This window comes from Panulirus ornatus, chromosome 19 (assembly GCF_036320965.1).
Source record: "Panulirus ornatus isolate Po-2019 chromosome 19, ASM3632096v1, whole genome shotgun sequence".
Classification (NCBI taxonomy): domain Eukaryota; kingdom Metazoa; phylum Arthropoda; class Malacostraca; order Decapoda; family Palinuridae; genus Panulirus; species Panulirus ornatus.
The window spans coordinates 13,496,482-13,522,788 of NC_092242.1; the positions used below are offsets into that span (position 1 = coordinate 13,496,482).

Sequence of the window (26,307 nt, forward strand, 5' to 3'; positions counted from 1 at the left end):
ACGAGTCTATCTAGATCTCTCTTTAAGATGATATAGTCCTCATTATTCTTTATCTTTCCTATTATTTTGGAATCACTGACAAACGTTTTCTAATAAAAGTGCACTCTATCAGGCAGGCAATCACTTCTTCACCAAGAAGATCAGTAAGCCCAACACAGCAATACAGCATGCCACTTATGACAGCCCAATTCAAGAATGCTCTTCTAACCAGCATCCTATGCTCCCTTGTACCAAAATAACCTTGAATCCAGTTAAATTGTCTTCCTATTATTCTTGCCTGTATATCCAGTTCCTTAACTGACATTACTTTGAAATGGTAGTGTATCAAATGCTTTGTAGCATTCCATATGCTGATGTAGGAAATTTTCCTGTACACATTCTAGGAACTTCAGTTTCCATGAGAAATCTTTTATCCCTTGAAAAAGTCTCCCCCTTATTCTCGCCTGGAAATCCAGCCTCAAATACTTTACAGCAGTCCAGCCATAAAGATTCCACCCAGACTTTCCTTTCGCTTTAAGCAGAGCTCACTTTCTCTCAGATATCTAAGAGGTTTGTTACATCTATTTTTTGAAACTGAAATCCCCCATCATCAGGATTTTCCCATTCTGGGGAGGGAGTTTCTTAGTGCTTCCTTCAACATTCTGAATGTTCCTCCACTGTTATAGTTGTAAAGTTGTTTTGGGTCACTTCAGTTTCATGGTTGGTTAAAAATTATAAGTATATTTATATAGGAAGAGAGGAAAGTGATTGGTTCTCAGTGAATGTAGGTCTGCGGCAGGGGTGTGTGATGTCTCCATGGTTGTTTAATTTGTTTATGGATGGGGTTGTTAGGGAGGTGAATGCAAGAGTTTTGGAAAGAGGGGCAAGTATGAAGTCTGTTGGGGATGAGAGAGCTTGGGAAGTGAGTCAGTTGTTGTTCGCTGATGATACAGCGCTGGTGGCTGATTCATGTGAGAAACTGCAGAAGCTGGTGACTGAGTTTGGTAAAGTGTGTGAAAGAAAGTTAAGAGTAAATGTGAATAAGAGCAAGGTTATTAGGTACAGTAGGGTCTCAATGAGGGTCAAGTCAATTGGGAGGTAAGTTTGAATGGAGAAAAACTGGAGGAAGTAAAGTGTTTTAGATATCTGGGAGTGGATCTGGCAGCGGATGGAACCATGGAAGCGGAAGTGGATCATAGGGTGGGGGAGGGGGCGAAAATCCTGGGAGCCTTGAAGAATGTGTGGAAGTCGAGAACATTATCTCGGAAAGCAAAAATGGGTATGTTTGAAGGAATAGTGGTTCCAGCAATGTTGTATGGTTGCGAGGCGTGGGCTATGGATAGAGTTGTGCGCAGGAGGATGGATGTGCTGGAAATGAGATGTTTGAGGACAATGTGTGGTGTGAGGTGGTTTGATCGAGTAAGTAACGTAAGGGTAAGAGAGATGTGTGGAAATAAAAAGAGCGTGGTTGAGAGAGCAGAAGAGGGTGTTTTGAAATGGTTTGGGCACATGGAGAGAATGAGTGAGGAAAGATTGACCAAGAGGATATATGTGTCGGAGGTGGAGGGAACGAGAAGTGGGAGACCAAATTGGAGGTGGAAAGATGGAGTGAAAAAGATTTTGTGTGATCGGGGCCTGAACATGCAGGAGGGTGAAAGGCGGGCAAAGAATAGAGTGAATTGGATCGATGTGGTATACCGGGGTTGACGTGCTGTCAGTAGATTGAATCAGGGCATGTGAAGCGTCTGGGGTAAACCATGGAAAGCTGTGTAGGTATGTATATTTGCGTTCCAATTCACTCTATTCTTTGCTTGCCTTTCGCCCTCCTGCATGTTCAGGCTCTGATCACTCAAAATCTTTTCACTCCATCTTTCCACCTCCAATTTGGTCTCCCACTTCTCCTCGTTTCCTCCACCTCTGACACATATCCTGTTGGTCAATCTTTCCTCACTCATTCTCTCTATGTGACCAAAGCATTTCAAAACACACTCTTCTGCTCTCTCAACCACACTTTTTTTTATTTCCACATATCTCTTTTACCCTTTCATTACTTACTCAATCAAACCACCTCACACCACATATTGTCCTCAAACATCTCATTTCCAGCACATCCATCCTCCTCTGCACAAATCTATCTATAGCCCACAACTTGTAACCATATAACATTGTTAGAACCACTATTCCTTCAAACATAGCCATTTTTGCTTTCCAAGATAACGTTCTCAACTTCCACACATTCTTCAACGCTCCCAGAACTATCGCCCCCTCCTCCACCCTATGATTCACTTCCGCTTCCATGGTTCCATCTGCTGCCAATTCCACTCCCAGATATCTAAAACACTTGCACTTCCTCCAGTTTTTCTCCATTCAAACTTACCTCCCAACCTTAACCCTACTGTACCTAATAACCTTGCTCTTATTCACATTTACTCTCAGCTTTCTTCTTTCACACACTTTACCAAACTTCTGCAGTTTCTCACATGAATCAGCCACCAGCGCTGTATCATCAGCGAACAACAACTGACTCACTTCCCAAGCTCTCTCATCCACAACAGACTGCATACTTGCCCCTCTTTCCAAAACTCTTGCATTCACCTCCCTAACAACCCCATCCATAAACAAATTAAACAACCATGGAGACATCACACACCCCTGCCGCAAACCAACATTCACTGAGAACCAATCACTTTCCTCTCTTCCTACACGTACACATGCCTTACATCCTTGATAAAAACTTTTCACTGCTTCTAACAACTTGCCTCTCACACCATATATTCTTAATACCTTCCACAGAGCATCTCTATCAACTCTATCATATGCCTTTTCCAAATCCATAAATGCTACATACAAATGCATTTGCTTTTCTAAATATTTCTCACATACATTCTTCAAAGCAAACACCTGATCCACACATCTACCAATTCTGAAGCCACACTGCTCTTCCCCAATCTGATGCTCTGTACATGGCTTCACCCTCTCAATCAATACCCTCCCATATAATTTCCCAGGAATACTCAACACAAACTCATACCTCTGTAATTTGAGCACTCGCCTTTATCCCCTTTGCCTTTGTACAATGGCACTATGCAAGCATTCCGTCAATCCTCAGGCACCTTACCATGAGACATACATACATTAAATAACCTTACCAACCAGTCAATAATACAGTCACCCCCTTTTTTAATAAATTCCACTGTAATACCATCCAAACCCGCTGCCTTGCTGGCTTTCATCTTCCGCAAAACGTTTACTACCTCTTCTCTGTTTACTAAATCATTCTCCCTAACCCTCTCACTTTGCACACCACCTCGACCAAAACACCCTATATCTGCCACTCTTATCATCAAACACATTCAACAAACCTTCAAAATACTCACTCCATCTCCTGACATCACCACTACTTGTTATCACCTCTGCAGTAGCCCCATTCAGTGATGTTCCCATTTGTTCCCTTGTTTTACGCATTTTATTTACCTCCTTCCAAAACATCTTTTTATTCTCCCTAAAATTTAATGATACTCTCTCACCCCAACTCTCATTTGCCCTCTTTTTCACCTCTTACACCTTTCTCTTGACCTCCTGCCTCTTTCTTTTATACATCTCCCAGTCATTTGCATTATTTTCCTGCAAAAATTGTCCAAATGCATCTCTCTTCTCTTTCACTAACAATCTTGCTTCTTCATCCCACCACTCTACCCTTTCTAATTTGCCCACCTCCCATGCTTCTCATGCCACAAGCATCTTTTGCGCAAGCCATCACTGCTTCCCTAAATACATCCCATTCCTCCCCTACTCCCCTTATGTCCTTTGTTCTCACCTTTTCCCACTATGTACTGTCTCTCCTGGTGCTTCCTCACACAAGTCTCCTTCCCAAGTTCACTTACTCTCACCACTCTCTTCACCCTTTCCTTGAGTAATTTCTCACCGAGCCATCCATTAGTATTTCTTAAAATCTAATGACGTTGCTTATCAAGGAGGCCAACTCCTCCCACTTATCTTTTCTGTCTCTAGTTGCTACTGTTTACTCATCCAGAAAGATTAGACCAGACCTTAACCCTTTTGTGAGTTCTGCTTCCAGTACTACAATATCAAGATTGCTATCCCTGATTTGGTCTTTGAACTCTAGCATCTTACCATTTAGTATCAGTGTGTCTTCATTTACATACCTGATTTTTAGAGTGAGCTGACATTGTATGGGTTGTTCACCCCTCAGGTCTCAGATGATTTCTCATTCTGTGCTCTTTTTCACTCTTGTCTTGGACTGTCACTTATGAGAAACACCCATTTTAATTCATCCTTTCTAGCAAGTTTTTTGGATTGTTTTTGCATATCTAGGCTATATAACCCATATCAAATTTAATCCTCAGAGGTTATCATTTTATATCTTGCAAATTATATCTTGGTAAATTATATGGGAGGGTATTGATTGAGAGGGTGAAGCCATGTACAGAGCATCAGATTGGGGAAGAGCAGTGTGGTTTCAGAAGTGGTAGAGAATGTGTGGATCAGGTGTTTGCTTTGAAGAATGTATGTGAGAAATATTTAGAAAAGCAAATGCATTTGTATGTAGCATTTATGGATCTGAAGAAGGCATATGATAGAGTTGATAGAGATGCTCTGTGGAAGGTACTAAGAATATATGGTGTGGGAGGCAAGTTGTTAGAAGCAGTGAAAAGTTTTTATCGAGGATGTAAGGCATGTGTACGTGTAGGAAGAGAGGAAAGTGAGTGGTTCTCAGTGAATGTAGGTTTGCGGCAGGGGTGTGTGATGTTTCCATGGTTGTTTAATTTGTTTATGGATGGGGTTGTTAGGGAGGTGAATGCAAGAGTTTTGGAAAGAGGGGCAAGTATGAAGTCGGTTGGGGATGAGAGAGCTTGGGAAGTGAGTCAGTTGTTGTTCGCTGATGATACAGCGCTGGTGGCTGATTCATGTGAGAAACTGCAGAAGCTGGTGACTGAGTTTGGTAAAGAAGAAAGTTAAGAGTAAATGTGAATAAGAGCAAGGTTATTAGGTACAGTAGGGTTGAGGGTCAAGTCAATTGGGAGGTAAGTTTGAATGGAGAAAAACTGGAGGAAGCAAAGTGTTTTAGATATCTGGGAGTGGATCTGGCAGCGGATGGAACCATGGAAGTGAAAGTGAATCATAGGGTGGGGGAGGGGGCGAAAATCCTGGGAGCCTTGAAGAATGTGTGGAAGTCGAGAACATTATCTCTGAAAGCAAAAATGGCTATGTTTGAAGGAATAGTGGTTCCAACAATGTTGTATGGTTGCGAGGTGTGGGCTATGGATAGAGTTGTGTGCAGGAGGGTGGATGTGCTGGAAATAAGATGTTTGAGGACAATATGTGGTGTGAGGTGGTTTGATCGAGTAAGCAATGTAAGGGTAAGAGAGATGTGTGGAAATAAAAAGAGCGTGGTTGAGAGAGCAGAAGAGGGTGTTTTGAAATGGTTTGGGCAAATGGAGAAAATGAGTGAGGAAAGATTGACCAAGAGGATATATGTGTCGGAGGTGGAGGGAATGAGGAGAAGTGGGAGACCAAATTGGAGGTGGATAGATGGGGTGAAAAAGATTTTGAGTGATTGGGGCCTGAACATGCAGGAGGGTGAAAGGCGGGCAAGGAATAGAGTGAATTGGATCGATGTGGTATACCGGGGTCGACATGCTGTTAATGGATTGAATCAGGGTATGTGAAGCATCTGGGGTAAACCATGGAAAGTTCTGTTGGGCCTGGATGTGGAAAGGAAGCTGTGGTTTCGGGCATTATTGCATGACAGCTAGAGACTGAGTGTGAACGAACGGGGCCTTTGTTGTCCTTTCCTAGCGCTACCTCGCCCACATGAGGGGGGGAGGGGGATGTTATTCCACGTGTGGTGGGGTGGCAATGGGAATGAATAACGGCAGACAGTGTGAATTGTGTGCATGTGTATATATGTATGTGTCTGCGTGTGTATATATATGTGTACATTGAGATGTATGGGTATGTATATTTGCGTGTGTGGACGTGTATGTATATATATGTGTATGGGGGTGGGTTGGGCCATTTCTTTCGTCTGTTTCCTTGTGCTACCTCGCAAACACGGGAGACAGCGACAAAGCAAAATAATAATAATAATCTTGCATATATCCACCAATTCTCCAAAGACTTTCATTGGAAGTCTATTGCATCAGATAGTTTTTTGACAAGCTTCCCTTTCCTCTTTATTGAGGTGTTCTTCTAATCCAAATATCAACCTGTTTCCATGGCATAATTACTTTCATGCCAGGTGGCAAGTGAGTACAAAGATAATGAATACATGTTTACATAGCAAAGGATGCAAGTTTAAAGTCTTTTGCTGGTTGGCACTGGTGTGTAAAAGGCATAATTCAAGCTATAAAATAAGGAATAGGTACCACACACACCAATAAGTCCAACTTCCTAATAAGGTGGTTGCCATGTTCTGAAATGAATGGCTACTGTTATCTCAAAAACAAAAGCCAATTTGTGTACACCTATCTTTTTGTCAAGCATATATAACCTTGTTAAGCACTAAGATCATAAAGAATGACCTGCTGGCATGATTTTCAAAAGGGGAAAGAAATTAATATAAAAATCTCTATATGGCAGGATGGTTCAAAACTAGTACTATAAAAGAATTACAAGTACCACTTACGATAACTAGGTACAGAAAGCACCTACTATTTAATTGGGAAAAAAGTAATTTGAAGCAATCACTCTGAAAAGTAAACATACCAATCATACTAATCCTCAAATTAATATATCATATATAAAAACTTCATTTCATGAAAACAAAAAAAATCACATACCTGAAGTACAGTGAACACTGCACCAAATATTACAAGATTGACAAAACAAATAACAGCAACAAGGGAAGTAACAGAGGAGAAGTAAGTTTCTTCATGTGAAGTATGGTGAGAACCAGATTCTAAGCTTGGGGCTATTCTCCGTTTATCTGCTGATGCAGCACCATAACATTGACCTATGGAGAGAGACATATTCCATCTTAAAAAGAAAAATTAAGGACTTATTAAATACCCTAAATTCAAAATGAGACCTAGTTACTTGTAATAGCACTAGTGTTAGAGAGGCTAATGACCTTTTCTTTAAAAAGATATGGTGCTTTACCTGACCACATTCACACCGTAGAACCACTGATGATCTGCTTCATATTTTCAAATTCTACAAAATCCTTCAAACACTGCTGTGTTTTGATTTCTGAACCATTCAATATTTGTCATGAGTTTTATGTATGTCTTGATATGCTCTTCTTAACAACTGACTAAGCCTAAGAGGGAAATGTCCTCACTTGGTCCCCTTCTTTGTTCCTTCTTTTGGAAAAGTAAAACAAGAGGGGAGGATTTCCAGCTCCTCGTTCCTACACCTTTTTGTCGCCTTCTATGACAAGCAGGGAATATGTGGGAAGTAATCTTTTTCCTCTATCCCCGAGGATAATATTTTTTTTTTTTTTATTATACTTTGTCGCTGTCTCCCGCGTTTGCGAGGTAGCGCAAGGAAACAGACGAAAGAAATGGCCCAACCCCCCCCCATACACATGTATATACATACGTCCACGCACGCATATATACATACCTACACAGCTTTCCATGGTTTACCCCAGACGCTTCACATGCCTTGATTCAATCCACTGACAGCACGTCAACCCCGGTATACCACATCGCTCCAATTCACTCTATTCCTTGCCCTCCTTTCACCCTCCTGCATATTCAGGCCCCGATCACACAAAATCTTTTTCACTCCATCTTTCCACCTCCAATTTGGTCTCCCTCTTCTCCTCGTTCCCTCCACCTCCGACACATATATCCTCTTGGTCAATCTTTCCTCACTCATTCTCTCCATGTGCCCAAACCACTTCAAAACACCCTCTTCTGCTCTCTCAACCACGCTCTTTTTATTTCCACACATCTCTCTTACCCTTACGTTACTCACTCGATCAAACCACACATTGCCCTCAAACATCTCATTTCCAGCACATCCATCCTCCTGCGCACAACTCTATCCATAGCCCACGCCTCGCAACCATACAACATTGTTGGAACCACTATTCCTTCAAACATACCCATTTTTGCTTTCCGAGATAATGTTCTCGACTTCCACACATTCTTCAAGGCCCCCAGAATTTTCGCCCCCTCCCCCACCCTATGATCCACTTCCGCTTCCATGGTTCCATCCGCTGCCAGATCCACTCCCAGATATCTAAAACACTTCACTTCCTCCAGTTTTTCTCCATTCAAACTCACCTCCCAATTGACTTGACCCTCAACCCTACTGTACCTAATAACCTTGCTCTTATTCACATTTACTCTTAACTTTCTTCTTCCACACACTTTACCAAACTCAGTCACCAGCTTCTGCAGTTTCTCACATGAATCAGCCACCAGCGCTGCATCATCAGCGAACAACAACTGACTCACTTCCCAAGCTCTCTCATCCCCAACAGACTTCATACTTGCCCCTCTTTCCAAAACTCTTGCATTTACCTCCCTAACAACCCCATCCATAAACAAATTAAACAACCATGGAGACATCACACACCCCTGCCGCAAACCTACATTCACTGAGAACCAATCACTTTCCTCTCTTCCTACACGTACACATGCCTTACATCCTCGATAAAAACTTTTCACTGCTTCTAACAACTTTCCTCCCACACCATATATTCTTAATACCTTCCACAGAGCATCTCTATCAACTCTATCATATGCCTTCTCCAGATCCATAAATGCTACATACAAATCCATTTGCTTTTCTAAGTATTTCTCACATACATTCTTCAAAGCAAACACCTGATCCACACATCCTCTACCACTTCTGAAACCACACTGCTCTTCCCCAATCTGATGCTCTGTACATGCCTTCACCCTCTCAATCAATACCCTCCCATATAATTTACCAGGAATACTCAACAAACTTATACCTCTGTAATTTGAGCACTCACTCTTATCCCCTTTGCCTTTGTACAATGGCACTATGCACGCATTCCGCCAATCCTCAGGCACCTCACCATGAGTCATACATACATTAAATAACCTTACCAACCAGTCAACAATACAGTCACCCCCTTTTTTAATAAATTCCACTGCAATACCATCCAAACCTGCTGCCTTGCCGGCTTTCATCTTCCGCAAAGCTTTCACTACCTCTTCTCTGTTTACCAAATCATTTTCCCTAACCCTCTCACTTTGCACACCACCTCGACCAAAACACCCTATATCTGCCACTCTATCATCAAACACATTCAACAAACCTTCAAAATACTCACTCCATCTCCTTCTCACATCACCACTACTTGTTATCACCTCCCCATTTGCGCCCTTCACTGAAGTTCCCATTTGCTCCCTCGTCTTACGCACCTTATTCACCTCCTTCCAGAACATCTTTTTATTCTCCCTAAAATTTAATGATACTCTCTCACCCCAACTCTCATTTGCCCTTTTTTTCACCTCTTGCACCTTTCTCTTGACCTCCTGTCTCTTTCTTTTATACATCTCCCACTCAATTGCATTTTTTCCCTGCAAAAATCGTCAAAATGCCTCTCTCTTCTCTTTCACTAATACTCTTACTTCTTCATCCCACCACTCACTACCCTTTCTAATCAACCCACCTCCCACTCTTCTCATGCCACAAGCATCTTTTGCGCAATCCATCACTGATTCCCTAAATACATCCCATTCCTCCCCCACTCCCCTTACTTCCATTGTTCTCACCTTTTTCCATTCTGTACTCAGTCTCTCCTGGTACTTCCTCACACAGGTCTCCTTCCCAAGCTCACTTACTCTCACCACCCTCTTCACCCCAACATTCACTCTTCTTTTCTGAAAACCCATACAAATCTTCACCTTAGCCTCCACAAGATAATGATCAGACATCCCTCCAGTTGCACCTCTCAGCACATTAACATCCAAAAGTCTCTCTTTCGCACGCCTGTCAATTAACACGTAATCCAATAACGCTCTCTGGCCATCTCTCCTACTTACATAAGTATACTTATGTATATCTCGCTTTTTAAACCAGGTATTCCCAATCATCAGTTCTTTTTTCAGCACATAAATCTACAAGCTCTTCACCATTTCCATTTACAACACTGAACACCCTATGTATACCAATTATTCCCTCAACTGCCACATTACTCACCTTTGCATTCAAATCACCCATCACTATAACCCGGTCCTCGTGCATCAAAACCACTAACACACTCATTCAGCTGCTCCCAAAACACTTGCCTCTCATGATCTTTCTTCTCATGCCCGGGTGCATATGCACCAATAATCACCCACCTCTCTCCATCAACTTTCAGTTTTACCCATATTAATCGAGAATTTACTTTCTTACACTCTATCACATACTCCCACAACTCCTGTTTCAGGAGTATTGCTACTCCTTCCCTTGCTCTTGTCCTCTCACTAACCCCTGACTTCACTCCCCAGACACTCCCAAACCACTCTTCCCCTTCACCCCCGAGCTTCGTTTCACTCAGAGCCAAAACATCCAGGTTCCTTTCCTCAAACATACTACCTATCTCTCCTTTTTTCACATCTTGGTTACATCCACACACATTTAGGCACCCCACTCTGAGCCTTCGAGGAGGATGAGCACTCCCCCGCGTGACTCCTTCTTCTGTTTCCCATTTTAGAAAGTTAATACAAGGAGGGGAGGATTTCTGGCCCCCGCTCCCGTCCCCTCTAGTCGCTTTCTACGACACGCGAGGAATACGTGGGAAGTATTCTTTCACCCCTATCCCCGAGGATAATATATTTTCATATATATCATTATCCCTGGGATTAAGGGATAAAGAATACTTCCTACATATTCCTGCGTGTTGTAAAAGGCAACTAAAAGGGGAGGGAGTGGGGGTTGGAAATCCTCCCCTCCAGTTTTTACTTTTCCAAAAGAAGGAACAGAGAAGGAGGCCAAGTGAGGATTTACCCTCTTAGGATCAGTCCCCTGTTCTAAAAGCTACTGCGCCAAAGCAGGAAATGGTAAATTTGTATGAAAAAAAAAATATATATCATATCTTTATCAGTAGGGTTGAGGGTCAAGTCAATTGGGAGGTAAGTTTGAATGGAGAAAAACTGGAGGAAGTAAAGTGTTTTAGATATCTGGGAGTGGATCTGGCAGCGGATGGAACCATGGAAGCGGAAGTGGATCATAGGGTGGGGGAGGGGGCGAAAATCCTGGGAGCCTTGAAGAATGTGTGGTAGTCGAGAACATTATCTCGGAAAGCAAAAATGGGTATGTTTGAAGGAATAGTGGTTCCAACAATGCTGTATGGTTGCGAGGCGTGGGCTATGGATAGAATTGTGCACAGGAGGATGAATGTGCTGGAAATGAGATGTTTGAGGACAATGTGTGGTGTGAGGTGGTTTGATCGAGTAAGTAACGCTAGGGTAAGAGAGATGTGTGGAAATAAAAAGAGCGTGGTTGAGAGAGCAGAAGAGGGTGTTTTGAAATGGTTTGGGCACATGGAGAGAATGAGTGAGGAAAGATTGACCAAGAGGATATATGTGTCGGAGGTGGAGGGAACGAGGAGAAGTGGGAGACCAAATTGGAGGTGGAAAGATGGAGTAAAAAAGATTTTGTGTGATCGGGGCCTGAACATGCAGGAGGGTGAAAGGAGGGAAGGAATAGAGTGAATTGGATCGATGTGGTATACCGGGGTTGACCGTGCTGTCAGTGGATTGAATCAGGGCATGTGAAGCGTCTGGGGTAAACCATGGAAAGCTGTGTAGGTATGTATATTTGCGTGTGTGGATGTATGTATATACATGTGTATGGGGGTGGGTTGGGCCATTTCTTTCGTCTGTTTCCTTGCACTACCTCGCAAACGTGGGAGACAGCGACAAAGCAAAAAAAAAAAAAAAAAAAAAAAAAAAGAAAAAAAAAAATCTTTATCATTATCATTTCTATTATGATACTTGATTGCCATTTCCTGCATCAGTGAGGCAACACCAGGAAACAGATGAAGAAGGATCCATCCACTCATATACACATACATAAACATACATATACATATATACATGTGTATATTCATACTTGCTTGCCTTCATCCATTCCAAGTGCCACCCCGCCTTAGAGGAAACATCAATGCCACCCCTGCATCAGCGAGGTAGTGCCAGGAAAACGAACAAAAAAGGCCACATTCATTGACACTCAGTCTCTAGTTGTCATGTGTAATGCACCAAAACTACAGCTCCCACAGACCTTTCCAAGGTTTATCCCATATGTTTCACATGCCCTGGATATTATTATTTACTATTGTTATACTTGATTGCTGTTTCCCATGTCAGCAAGGTAGGAAACAGACGAAAGAAATGGCCCAACCCCCCCCATACACATGTATATACATACGTCCACACACGCAAATATACATACCTACACAGCTTTCCATGGTTTACCCCAGATGCTTCACATGCCTTGATTCAATCCACTGACAGCACGTCAACCCCGGTATACCACATCGCTCCAATTCACTCTATTCCTTGCCCTCCTTTCACCCTCCTGCATATTCAGGCCCCGATCACACAAAATCTTTTTCACTCCATCTTTCCACCTCCAATTTGGTCTCCCTCTTCTCCTCGTTCCCTCCACCTCCGACACATATATCCTCTTGGTCAATCTTTCCTCACTCATTCTCTCCATGTGCCCAAACCACTTCAAAACACCCTCTTCTGCTCTCTCAACCACGCTCTTTTTATTTCCACACATCTCTCTTACCCTTACGTTACTCACTCGATCAAACCACACATTGCCCTCAAACATCTCATTTCCAGCACATCCATCCTCCTGCGCACAACTCTATCCATAGCCCACGCCTCGCAACCATACAACATTGTTGGAACCACTATTCCTTCAAACATACCCATTTTTGCTTTCCGAGATAATGTTCTCGACTTCCACACATTCTTCAAGGCCCCCAGAATTTTCGCCCCCTCCCCCACCCTATGATCCACTTCCGCTTCCATGGTTCCATCCGCTGCCAGATCCACTCCCAGATATCTAAAACACTTCACTTCCTCCAGTTTTTCTCCATTCAAACTCACCTCCCAATTGACTTGACCCTCAACCCTACTGTACCTAATAACCTTGCTCTTATTCACATTTACTCTTAACTTTCTTCTTCCACACACTTTACCAAACTCAGTCACCAGCTTCTGCAGTTTCTCACATGAATCAGCCACCAGCGCTGCATCATCAGCGAACAACAACTGACTCACTTCCCAAGCTCTCTCATCCCCAACAGACTTCATACTTGCCCCTCTTTCCAAAACTCTTGCATTTACCTCCCTAACAACCCCATCCATAAACAAATTAAACAACCATGGAGACATCACACACCCCTGCCGCAAACCTACATTCACTGAGAACCAATCACTTTCCTCTCTTCCTACACGTACACATGCCTTACATCCTCGATAAAAACTTTTCACTGCTTCTAACAACTTTCCTCCCACACCATATATTCTTAATACCTTCCACAGAGCATCTCTATCAACTCTATCATATGCCTTCTCCAGATCCATAAATGCTACATACAAATCCATTTGCTTTTCTAAGTATTTCTCACATACATTCTTCAAAGCAAACACCTGATCCACACATCCTCTACCACTTCTGAAACCACACTGCTCTTCCCCAATCTGATGCTCTGTACATGCCTTCACCCTCTCAATCAATACCCTCCCATATAATTTACCAGGAATACTCAACAAACTTATACCTCTGTAATTTGAGCACTCACTCTTATCCCCTTTGCCTTTGTACAATGGCACTATGCACGCATTCCGCCAATCCTCAGGCACCTCACCATGAGTCATACATACATTAAATAACCTTACCAACCAGTCAACAATACAGTCACCCCCTTTTTTAATAAATTCCACTGCAATACCATCCAAACCTGCTGCCTTGCCGGCTTTCATCTTCCGCAAAGCTTTCACTACCTCTTCTCTGTTTACCAAATCATTTTCCCTAACCCTCTCACTTTGCACACCACCTCGACCAAAACACCCTATATCTGCCACTCTATCATCAAACACATTCAACAAACCTTCAAAATACTCACTCCATCTCCTTCTCACATCACCACTACTTGTTATCACCTCCCCATTTGCGCCCTTCACTGAAGTTCCCATTTGCTCCCTCGTCTTACGCACCTTATTCACCTCCTTCCAGAACATCTTTTTATTCTCCCTAAAATTTAATGATACTCTCTCACCCCAACTCTCATTTGCCCTTTTTTTCACCTCTTGCACCTTTCTCTTGACCTCCTGTCTCTTTCTTTTATACATCTCCCACTCAATTGCATTTTTTCCCTGCAAAAATCGTCAAAATGCCTCTCTCTTCTCTTTCACTAATACTCTTACTTCTTCATCCCACCACTCACTACCCTTTCTAATCAACCCACCTCCCACTCTTCTCATGCCACAAGCATCTTTTGCGCAATCCATCACTGATTCCCTAAATACATCCCATTCCTCCCCCACTCCCCTTACTTCCATTGTTCTCACCTTTTTCCATTCTGTACTCAGTCTCTCCTGGTACTTCCTCACACAGGTCTCCTTCCCAAGCTCACTTACTCTCACCACCCTCTTCACCCCAACATTCACTCTTCTTTTCTGAAAACCCATACAAATCTTCACCTTAGCCTCCACAAGATAATGATCAGACATCCCTCCAGTTGCACCTCTCAGCACATTAACATCCAAAAGTCTCTCTTTCGCACGCCTGTCAATTAACACGTAATCCAATAACGCTCTCTGGCCATCTCTCCTACTTACATAAGTATACTTATGTATATCTCGCTTTTTAAACCAGGTATTCCCAATCATCAGTTCTTTTTTCAGCACATAAATCTACAAGCTCTTCACCATTTCCATTTACAACACTGAACACCCTATGTATACCAATTATTCCCTCAACTGCCACATTACTCACCTTTGCATTCAAATCACCCATCACTATAACCCGGTCTCGTGCATCAAAACCACTAACACACTCATTCAGCTGCTCCCAAAACACTTGCCTCTCATGATCTTTCTTCTCATGCCCGGGTGCATATGCACCAATAATCACCCACCTCTCTCCATCAACTTTCAGTTTTACCCATATTAATCGAGAATTTACTTTCTTACACTCTATCACATACTCCCACAACTCCTGTTTCAGGAGTATTGCTACTCCTTCCCTTGCTCTTGTCCTCTCACTAACCCCTGACTTCACTCCCCAGACACTCCCAAACCACTCTTCCCCTTCACCCCCGAGCTTCGTTTCACTCAGAGCCAAAACATCCAGGTTCCTTTCCTCAAACATACTACCTATCTCTCCTTTTTTCACATCTTGGTTACATCCACACACATTTAGGCACCCCACTCTGAGCCTTCGAGGAGGATGAGCACTCCCCGCGTGACTCCTTCTTCTGTTTCCCATTTTAGAAAGTTAATACAAGGAGGGGAGGATTTCTGGCCCCCCGCTCCCGTCCCCTCTAGTCGCTTTCTACGACACGCGAGGAATACGTGGGAAGTATTCTTTCACCCCTATCCCCGAGGATAATATATTTTCATATATATCATTATCCCTGGGATTAAGGGATAAAGAATACTTCCTACATATTCCTGCGTGTTGTAAAAGGCAACTAAAAGGGGAGGGAGTGGGGGTTGGAAATCCTCCCCTCCAGTTTTTACTTTTCCAAAAGAAGGAACAGAGAAGGAGGCCAAGTGAGGATTTACCCTCTTAGGATCAGTCCCCTGTTCTAAAAGCTACTGCGCCAAAGCAGGAAATGGTAAATTTGTATGAAAAAAAAAATATATATCATATCTTTATCAGTAGGGTTGAGGGTCAAGTCAATTGGGAGGTAAGTTTGAATGGAGAAAAACTGGAGGAAGTAAAGTGTTTTAGATATCTGGGAGTGGATCTGGCAGCGGATGGAACCATGGAAGCGGAAGTGGATCATAGGGTGGGGGAGGGGGCGAAAATCCTGGGAGCCTTGAAGAATGTGTGGTAGTCGAGAACATTATCTCGGAAAGCAAAAATGGGTATGTTTGAAGGAATAGTGGTTCCAACAATGCTGTATGGTTGCGAGGCGTGGGCTATGGATAGAATTGTGCACAGGAGGATGAATGTGCTGGAAATGAGATGTTTGAGGACAATGTGTGGTGTGAGGTGGTTTGATCGAGTAAGTAACGCTAGGGTAAGAGAGATGTGTGGAAATAAAAAGAGCGTGGTTGAGAGAGCAGAAGAGGGTGTTTTGAAATGGTTTGGGCACATGGAGAGAATGAGTGAGGAAAGATTGACCAAGAGGATATATGTGTCGGAGGTGGAGGGAACGAGGAGAAGTGGGAGACCAAATTGGAGGTGGAAAGATGGAGTAAAAAAGATTTTGTGTGATCGGGGCCTGAACATGCAGGAGGGTGAAAGGAGGGAAGGAATAGAGTGAATTGGATCGATGTGGTATACCGGGGTTGACGTGCTGTCAGTGGATTGAATCAGGGCATGTGAAGCGTCTGGGGTAAACCATGGAAAGCTGTGTAGGTATGTATATTTGCGTGTGTGGATGTATGTATATACATGTGTATGGGGGTGGGTTGGGCCATTTCTTTCGTCTGTTTCCTTGCACTACCTCGCAAACGTGGGAGACAGCGACAAAGCAAAAAAAAAAAAAAAAAAAAAAAAAGAAAAAAAAAAATCTTTATCATTATCATTTCTATTATGATACTTGATTGCCATTTCCTGCATCAGTGAGGCAACACCAGGAAACAGATGAAGAAGGATCCATCCACTCATATACACATACATAAACATACATATACATATATACATGTGTATATTCATACTTGCTTGCCTTCATCCATTCCAAGTGCCACCCCGCCTTAGAGGAAACATCAATGCCACCCCCTGCATCAGCGAGGTAGTGCCAGGAAAACGAACAAAAAAGGCCACATTCATTGACACTCAGTCTCTAGTTGTCATGTGTAATGCACCAAAACTACAGCTCCCACAGACCTTTCCAAGGTTTATCCCATATGTTTCACATGCCCTGGATATTATTATTTACTATTGTTATACTTGATTGCTGTTTCCCATGTCAGCAAGGTAGGAAACAGACGAAAGAAATGGCCCAACCCCCCCCCATACACATGTATATACATACGTCCACACACGCAAATATACATACCTACACAGCTTTCCATGGTTTACCCCAGATGCTTCACATGCCCTGATTCAATCCACTGACAGCACGTCAACCCCGGTATACCACATCCATCCAATTCACTCTATTCCTTGCCCTCCTTTCACCCTCCTGCATGTTCAGGCCCCGATCACACAAAATCTTTTTCACTCCATCTTTCCACCTCCAATTTGGTCTCCCACTTCTCCTCGTTCCCTCCACCTCCGACACATATATCCTCTTGGTCAATCTTTCCTCACTCATTCTCTCCATGTGCCCAACCCATTTTAAAACACCCTCTTCTGCTCTCTCAACCACGCTCTTTTTATTTCCACACATCTCTCTTACCCTTACGTTACTTACTCGATCAAACCACCTCACACCACACATTCTCCTCAAACATCTCATTTCCAGTACATCCATCCTCCTGCGCACAACTCTATCCATAGCCCACGCCTCGCAACCATACAACATTGTTAGAACCACTATTCCTTCAAACATACCCATTTTTGCTTTCCGAGATAATGTTCTCGACTTCCACACATTCTTCAAGGCTCCCAGGATTTTCGCCCCCTCCCCCACCCTATGATCCACTTCCACTTCCATGGTTCCATCCACTGCCAGATCCACTCCCAGATATCTAAAACACTTTACTTCCTCCAGTTTTTCTCCATTCAAACTTACCTCCCAATTGACTTGACCCTCAACCCTACTGTACCTAATAACCTTGCTCTTATTCACATTTACTCTTAACTTTCTTTTTTCACACACTTTACCATGTACGGGTATGTACATATGCGTATGTGGGCGTTTATGTAAATGCATGTGTATGTGGGTGGATTGGGCCACTCTTTTGTCTGCTTCCTTGCGCTACCTCATTAATGCGGGAGAAAGTGACTAAGTATAATAATAATAATAATAAAAAAAAACACAGAAAAGGAGACCTTACCAATGGATGACAGTGAAAAGATATGTTTAAACCAGGTTTTTGTTTAATATAAAGGTTGAAATGCCTGGGATCCGAAGTGTTTCAGACTTTTGGATTTTGGAATATTTGCATATCTATACATAATGAGATATTCTAGCAATGGGATCCAAGCCTAAGCACAAAATCCATTTGTTTCACATACACCTTATAAACAGTCTGAAGGTAATCTATACATTTTTAATAATTTTGCACATGAAACAAAGTGTAACAATGAACCATCAGAAAGCTAAGGTGTCACAACCTCAGCCACCCATGTAGACAATCTGTGGTTGTTTGGCATCACCTTCATTCCTGACTGAATTCATATGATACTGATAGGCAATCATTTTCTTACACTTACACTTATTCACACATAAGTACTAAACAGTAAAAAATTATGTAATAAGCAGCACAGTAGTACCAGCAGAATACCTGTATCAGCAGTTAAGAAATACAACAAACAATTGCAGGTTTTCAGTTTCAACCTACGATGCTGTGTTCTGATTGCAAGGTTACAGCACATTGTATTTTTTTTTTTTTTTATGTTTTATTTGAGTTATAAAAATAAGTAAGCATTCAATTTACAACAATTACAGGTAGCTGTAAATGGAATGAAAACTGAGAAAAATTTCAGAGCAATAATGTTGCTGATCATGTTATGATCAAACATGGTATATTTGGTGGAGATGAAATTTCAATTTTACATGAAAATAATGTTTTGCAATAACCAAAAAAAACTTGATCTCTGTTTACAAAAGAAGATAAATGCAGCAACAAATACTAGAACTACACATGGCCTGAGAAACTTGAGGGAGAGGGTACATCACTGTTGACATCATCATGAGAAGGAACATCAGAAGCTGAGGGATCAGGAAGTAGGTCCTCTAGGGATGAGGAGGCATTCTGCTGGATGGCTTTTTCAAATATTTCCTGAAGAGTCATCTGCCTCATTAGCAATGGATTTTGTCTTACAAGTCTCTCTTTGATTTTATCAATTGACATGATTTCTTGTATGAATGCATGCTGCTTAGTCCTTCAATAAGTCCATCACACATTTTCACCTACTGGCACTTTTTCTGCAGTACAGTCATCTTCATCATCTCAGTTATCACAACTGCCTTGATTCAGAACCATTTCAGCTATTTCACTTACCCATAGGGGTACCTGCAGGCCTTTATGACATTTTCAACAATATTTTTGTACCACAGAGAAGAGAATGAGCAAAAAACACATTGAAATGCATGTAGGTCTAGTAGTGATAATTGTTTGTAACAAACTAGCACCAACAGAGCATCAAAGCTCACCATGAGCACATGAGGTCAGGTGTGGAATTTTCCACTGGGAACATCATATTGCCACTCTAAAAGTTTTGGATTTTGGAGCATTTCAGATTAAGGATGCTCAACCTGTAATGGAAGAGCTTCAAGTATAATAAAGTCATACATAGCTATAAAAATTGTATATATATCACTACACACCTGTAGTAGGATCACAAGAACAGCATGGTACCTCATGCTCCTCTTCTCTTATACTTGAAGGACAACATGGCCGGCATGTACCGGTGGCAGGATGCAGAGAAATGGGTGCTTCACATGATGTGCAACCATTATCTCCACTAGAGGAGCATGTCAGACATGATTTACTGCATGGCTCACATGCCTGAGAACTGAGGTTATAATATCGGCCAGATCGACACTCAATACACATTCCGCCATCAAGAGTGAGGTAGTCATGGCAGGAAGTGCAATCATTAAGACCTGAACCTGAAAGGTAAGATTCCAAAGAAAGAATGTCTACATTTTTTGAAATAGTAATAACAAAATACAAATACTCACACATGAACCTACATGCTATATGACAATAGAATAAACAAAAATAACCAACTTTAACACCATCTGGCTAAAACTAGAATATGCTTCTCAGATTTGGTCAATGGTCATCACATCTAAAGAAGTGCAAAGAGCTAAGAAAGAAGATCCAGAGAAGGGCAACTGAGATGGTAATAGAATTAAGAGAGCTGAGTCACAGGAATAAGCTAGATGCTTTAAAATTGCCCATCTTTTTTAGTTGATGAGAGTTTCAAGTTCAGTTCCTTATAGTGCTAAAATAGCTGAATAAGATTTTGTGAAATTATTCATTCATAGTTACCCCAGGACCTGGTGGGCAGCTAATGACCAGGCAGGTATATAACCAGTACTAGCTGCCTGGATATCGGGAGGGTTAGTGAGAGCAGCATAGTGAGCCAGCACTTCAGTGGTTGTCAAGCTGCATTTCTCTGACCCAAGTAGCTGTCTTTTCTTTGTCTCACCCACACATGGCCTACTGGCATTCTGTTCACAAACATATATTCCCTCCTTGTCATACATAACATCTGACAACATGCAACTAACACACCTCATTCTTAGTAACTCCAGGTTTTCCTGCTCTACCATTAGGCAAAATGGTAGGAGCAATAGACAGATGTGGTAGGCAGGAACATTAGGCAGAAAAATGAATTAGAAATAGTGGGTAGGAATGTTGGGCAGGAGCATTAGGCAGACATCGTCAGTAGGAACATTTGGTAGTAGCCTCTGCAAACACTGTGCTAAAGTTGCCATCTGTCAGTGGCCAGTTAAAGGTGAAGCAGTAGAGGCTAATCAGTGGCTCTGGAGGAAATCAGTTTGGAGATCCTATTCTTGTGACCACCCCCTTGAGGGAGTTCTACGTGGGAACAGGCATCAGAGATAAAAATAGAGACATAGGTAGTGATAGACAGGACCTGGTGTTACCTAGGACCCTTCTAAAGGCTCCTAGAGCCCAAAGTTGTGCTACTTCCAGTAGCAGGAAAATGCCGACTACTTTAGAGTGAGAAGTTCTTGGAAACCAAGTGCTAGATACAGACTTGTTGAATAATCAATTATTCTGAGATACATTAAATGATGTTTATGTTAAGAATGATAAAAAAAACACTGGGTACTTACCTCTGCATGTTCGGCAGTTATGGTAACAAGGAAGGCATTCACTCCCTTCTGGGTAATGGGAAGGTGGACATGTGCTATGGCAGGATGAACTTAACAAGAAGGAGTTATTGAAACAAGAGGCACATTGGTCGCTTCTAGGCCCATAGCACGTCTTACAAGCCTCTTCACATGGAGAACAGATGCCTCGATCATTGAAAAACCTGAGAAAAATATAATGGATTTCAGAAATTCTCTTCTCCATACATACAACTTTATACATGAGGAACTATATTCTTAAAAGGTGTATTCATGACAGAAGCAGAATCCTAACAGTGCAACAAATTCCATGTGAAAAGTGGACAAGCCACAAAATACAGGATTTAGGTACATTTTCTTTAAGCTAAAGAATTATATGTGTTGCATGCAATTTCAGTGCAGTGTGATGACTAGTTGAAGAGAGTAACTGTTCAATTGTATGAAAGAAAGGCGAGTTAAAATAATTTTACAAATTACAGAGGAATGTCTCCTTTGAGTAGCTGGCAAGATGTAAGGTAGGACTGCAGTTCCCTGTCTTTGGATTGTATGGTAAGTTTAGGAAGAGAAGTGGGCGTGCACTTAGACAAGTAGCAGAGAAAGTTTTTGAGAAAAAAGATATCTGCAGTAATCATGAATACAGAAAAAGCTTATGGTACAGAGAACAGGAAAACTTTCATGAAAGTTCTGACTGTAGGGGAAAATGGAAGATTTCTGCATGCCTTGGATCTTTTACAATGATAGTAATGCTTGTATGAGAGTATGTGGTAGAATGAGTGAGTGGTTTGATATAAACAGAGGATGCAGCTAGGCTGCATAACATTATCATGGTTATTCAAAGTTTTTATGGATGGAGCCTTACGCAAGATGAGAGAAAAGTGAGAGGACTGTAGCGCAATATCTAATAATGGAAGAACAGAGCAGAAACTGTCCCAGTTACTGTATGCAGACGATACTCTGTTATTAGATATACTGAATGAAAAGCTGAGCTGAATGGTGGGCTACTTTAATAAGCAGGTTATGGATACTAAAAGTTAAGGTCAATAAAAGTATGATGCTTATTTTCTAAAGGAATGAAAGATCATAATGCTATATATGTTTGTATGGTAAAGAAATGAAAATTGATTTTGTGTTCAGATATACAGAAACTACATTCAATGTGACTGGTAGTGGAAAAGCTTAAGCTGATAGCAGAGTCATGAAAGGGAGGGCTATTGGAGGTGCCGTGAGAGGACTAATGATCAGAAAAAATCTGTGAACAGTGCATAAGAGTACTGCATGAAGGAATACATACTTGAAATCTATGCATGGATGTGATACCCATGTTTATATAATTCAGGATAAGTAAAGATATGAGCAGTGGAGATGGATAACTTGTGCAGAATAGATGGAATTATAACAGAAAGAATAAAGAATGTATATGTCAGAAGGAAATGTGATGTGAAGAAACCACTGCAAAGGCACTTGGATGAAAGCCCTTTCAGATAATATGGCCACGTAGAACATAGGGCAGATGATAGGCTGGTTAACCCCATTACTACTCTAACATATTCATGCTACCTAGACAACTTCTAAAGAGTTTTGTGCCTATATTTCAAGGCCAACATATGAGCCTGTATGGCTGTTGAGATGGCACTATGTGATAATTTCTTTCCACAGTCAGTTATCCTCTATTACAGCACATCCAAATTTTCTAAGATGGACACTAAGAACTAAACCAATTCTCTTTAAATCATGTTTAGAAAGATTATATGAACATTGACTCTTCCAGCACTAAAAGTTTAATAAAATGAGGGAGGAGAAGCTTTAATTTTTCAACTTTGTGCAAAATGGTCAAGAAAGTATACTTTAGTATGGTAAAAGGTGTAGGCAGAAGAGACAGACCACAGAAGAGACTGACAAATGTAGAGAAAAATTTGATTTGGGCTACAGATATTTCAGATAATGGTGTTTGTGGAATGGCTAAAGACTGAATCTATTAAAAGCATTTTGGATATTAAGTGGTATAAATGGAGAACTTGACCAATCACTGAAGAGTGTAATGTGAAAAAGTATGATATGCTTTTATGTGCAGAGTTCATGTTTCACTTTTAACACACTGGACGTAGGTGGATGGATAAAAAAGTGAGTGGAGTGGGTAGGTGGCATGAGTGATGTTGCTGAGACTGAGTGTACTTGATCCATCCCAGTGTACTAGCAATGATAAAAGATAGATACACAAAATGTGCAAGTAGAAATTATTATAGTATCATAGCTTGTTTCAAATTCCAGTGTAAAAGACTGATCTTCTACAATGCAATGTATGTATATATATTCTTTTCATAAACATTTGCTTTTCCTGCTTTAGCAAGGTAGTATCAGGAACAAGCACACATCTAATCTACATGATATACCATAACATAATAAAAATATAATATATTGTAAAATTCTTGTAAATTTATACTGGATGCATTTTCCATTCTAATATCTATGATATTTACAATTCTTTTTCATCATTTCAAAGTACAGTTATACAAAGTTAAGCATCAAATCACAGAGGAATACCAACAAATGTACTTACCCATGTGGGCATGTGGCAACACACTGGTTGTTATGAAGATAAAAATGTTGAGAGCACATACTGCATGATGTATATGACGTGCAAGTACTACAGCCATGAGGGCATGGTAAACACTGTCCTTGTGAAGGATAATGTTTATCAGGACATGCTTCAACACATTTAGAATCGAACAAAAAGCGATTCTGTACACACTGAAGACAATGAGATTCGCTGGATCCAATACAAGAGAAGCATGATGAATGGCAGGGACGGCAAGCACCATTAGAAGCAGCAAATTCATCTGGAAAAATAATTTTGACTTTTAGGAAAATCTTTATCTGACTAGCAATGAATCTTAATGCAAAAATAAGTATTATGAACCAAAAACAATTCAAAACTGGCTGGACTGACCATCAAATCAACTTTTTTTCTTTTCCTTACCTGTTTTCCATTGCCCACCACAGAGGGAGCATGAAAAATTGATGGGTGAGCCCTTAAGGAAAAATGTCCTCACTTGACACCTTCCTCTATTCCTTCTTTTGAAAAGTAAAATAAGAAAAGATGGAAAGATTTCAAGCCACCCACTCCAGCTCCTCTTAATCATCTACAACATACAAGAGATACCCAGGTAGCATTCTTTCTAACCTATACCCTGGGACGATATGTATTATTATTATTATTATTACCATCACTAATATTATCATTATCATAATAATCATTATCATTAACATCTTTAAACCATGGAAAGGTCAGTCGGGCCTGAATGTGGATTGGGAGCTGTGGTTTCAGTGCATTAAACATGACAACAAGAGATTGTGTGAACGAAAGTGGCCTTTTTGTCCGTTTTCCTGGCACTACCTCGCTGAAGCAGGGGATAACGATGCTGCTTCCTGTGGGGTGGGGTAGCGAAAGGAATGGATGAAGGCAAGCATGTAAATGTACATGTATATCTCTGTGTACATGCACATATATGTATGTATATGTTGATGTGTATATGTATGCATATGTGCATTTGTGTATATATATGTGTACATGAGTGGATGGGCCATTCTTCGTCTGTTTCCTGGCACTACCTCGCTGATGCAGGAAACCGACAAAGTATAATATGACTGAGTTTGGAAAAATGTGTGAAAGGAGAAAGTTGAGAGTAAATGTGAATATGATCAAGGTTATTGGGTTCAGTAGGGTTGAGGGAGGAGTTAATTGGGATGTAATTTTGAAAAGAGAAAAATTGGAGGAAGTGAAGTGTTTTAGATGTCTGGGAAAGAACTTAGCAACGGATGGAACCATGGAAGCGGAAGTGAGCCACAGGGTGGGGGAGGGGGTGAAGGTTCTGGGAGCAATGAAGAATGTGTGGAAGGAGAGAACCTTATCTCAGAGAGCAAAAATGGGTATGTTTGAAGGAATAGCAGTTCCGACAATGTTTTATGTTTGCAAGGCATGGGCTATAGACAGGAATGTATGGAGGAGGGTGGATGTATTGGAAAAGAAATGTTTGAGAACAATATGTGGTGTGAGGTGGTTTGACTGAGTAAGTAATGTAAGGGTATGAGAGATGTGTGGAAATAAAAAGAGTGTGGTTGAGAGAGCAGAAGAGGGTGTGTTGAAATGGTTTGGACATATGGAGAGAATGAGTGAGGAAAGATTGACAAAAAAGATATGTGTGTGTCAAAGGTGGAGTGAACAAGGTGAAACAGGAGACCAAATTGGAGGTGGAAGGGTGGAGTGAAAAAGATATTGAGTGACTGGGCCTGAACATACAGGAGGGTAAGAGGTGTGCAAGGAATAGAGTGAACTGGAACAATTCGGTATACTGGGGTCAACGTGCTGTCAATGGATTGAACAAGGGTATGTGAAGCGTCTGGGGTAAACCATGGAAAGTTCTGTGGGGCCTGGATGTGCATAGGAAGCTGTGGTTTCGGTGCATTACACATGACAGCTAGAGATTGAGTATAAATGAATGTGGCTTTTTCATCTGTATTCCTAGCGCTACCTCACTGAGGCAGGGGAAAGCAATGCTGTTTTCCTGTGGGGCAGGGTAGCAACATGAATGGATGAAGGCAGGCAAGTATGAATATGTATGTGTGTATGTATGTAATGTCTTCATATGTGTATGTACATGTCAATGTGTATATGTATGTATATGTGTGTATGTGGGTGTTTAAGTATATATATGTATATATGAGGGGATGGGCCATTCTTCGCTGATGCTGGAGACAGTGATTATGTATAATAGAAAAAAAATAATAATAAAAATATATCATTATTATTATCAATATTATTAATCATTATTATTATCATTACTCATTATTGTCTTCATCATCTTTACTAATATTATTATTACTATTCTTTCTTTCAAACCTGTTTACCATTTCCCACATCAGTGAGATGTTAGGTTAGTTTACTAACTCAATATCTATTTCATGTGGCAGTTTTCTGTAATTACCCTTGGCCAGGAGTCACTAAACCATAGCTTGTAGGCCAAATCTGGCAAGCAATACATTTTGATCTGGCCTTCTGAAAAATTTCATGTGGACTGTGGACAGGATATGGGAAAAGTGGTAAATCAACTAGTTATGAGAAAGTATTTCTCAACACTGGCAATAAATAGCTAGATTAGAAAAGTGCACAACTTTGCCATTATCTTTGTGTGGTACAGAGTGGGAACACT

The 26,307-nt window shown here is 41.3% G+C and overlaps 1 protein-coding gene across 2 annotated transcripts in view; it reads right to left on the reverse strand.

The window, feature by feature from the left end:
- Window positions 1-26,307, reverse strand: part of LOC139755400 (furin-like protease 2) — a 551,049-nt gene that overhangs the window by 24,624 nt on the left and 500,118 nt on the right. For both annotated transcript variants that reach the window (XM_071673673.1, XM_071673674.1), the window contains exons 19-22: window positions 23,658-23,937; window positions 21,086-21,285; window positions 19,604-19,888; window positions 6,783-6,955 (exon numbers count right to left, since the gene is read on the reverse strand). In XM_071673673.1, coding sequence (XP_071529774.1) covers window positions 6,783-6,955; window positions 19,604-19,888; window positions 21,086-21,285; window positions 23,658-23,937 — 938 coding nt within the window. The remainder of the gene's footprint in view (window positions 1-6,782; window positions 6,956-19,603; window positions 19,889-21,085; window positions 21,286-23,657; window positions 23,938-26,307) is intronic.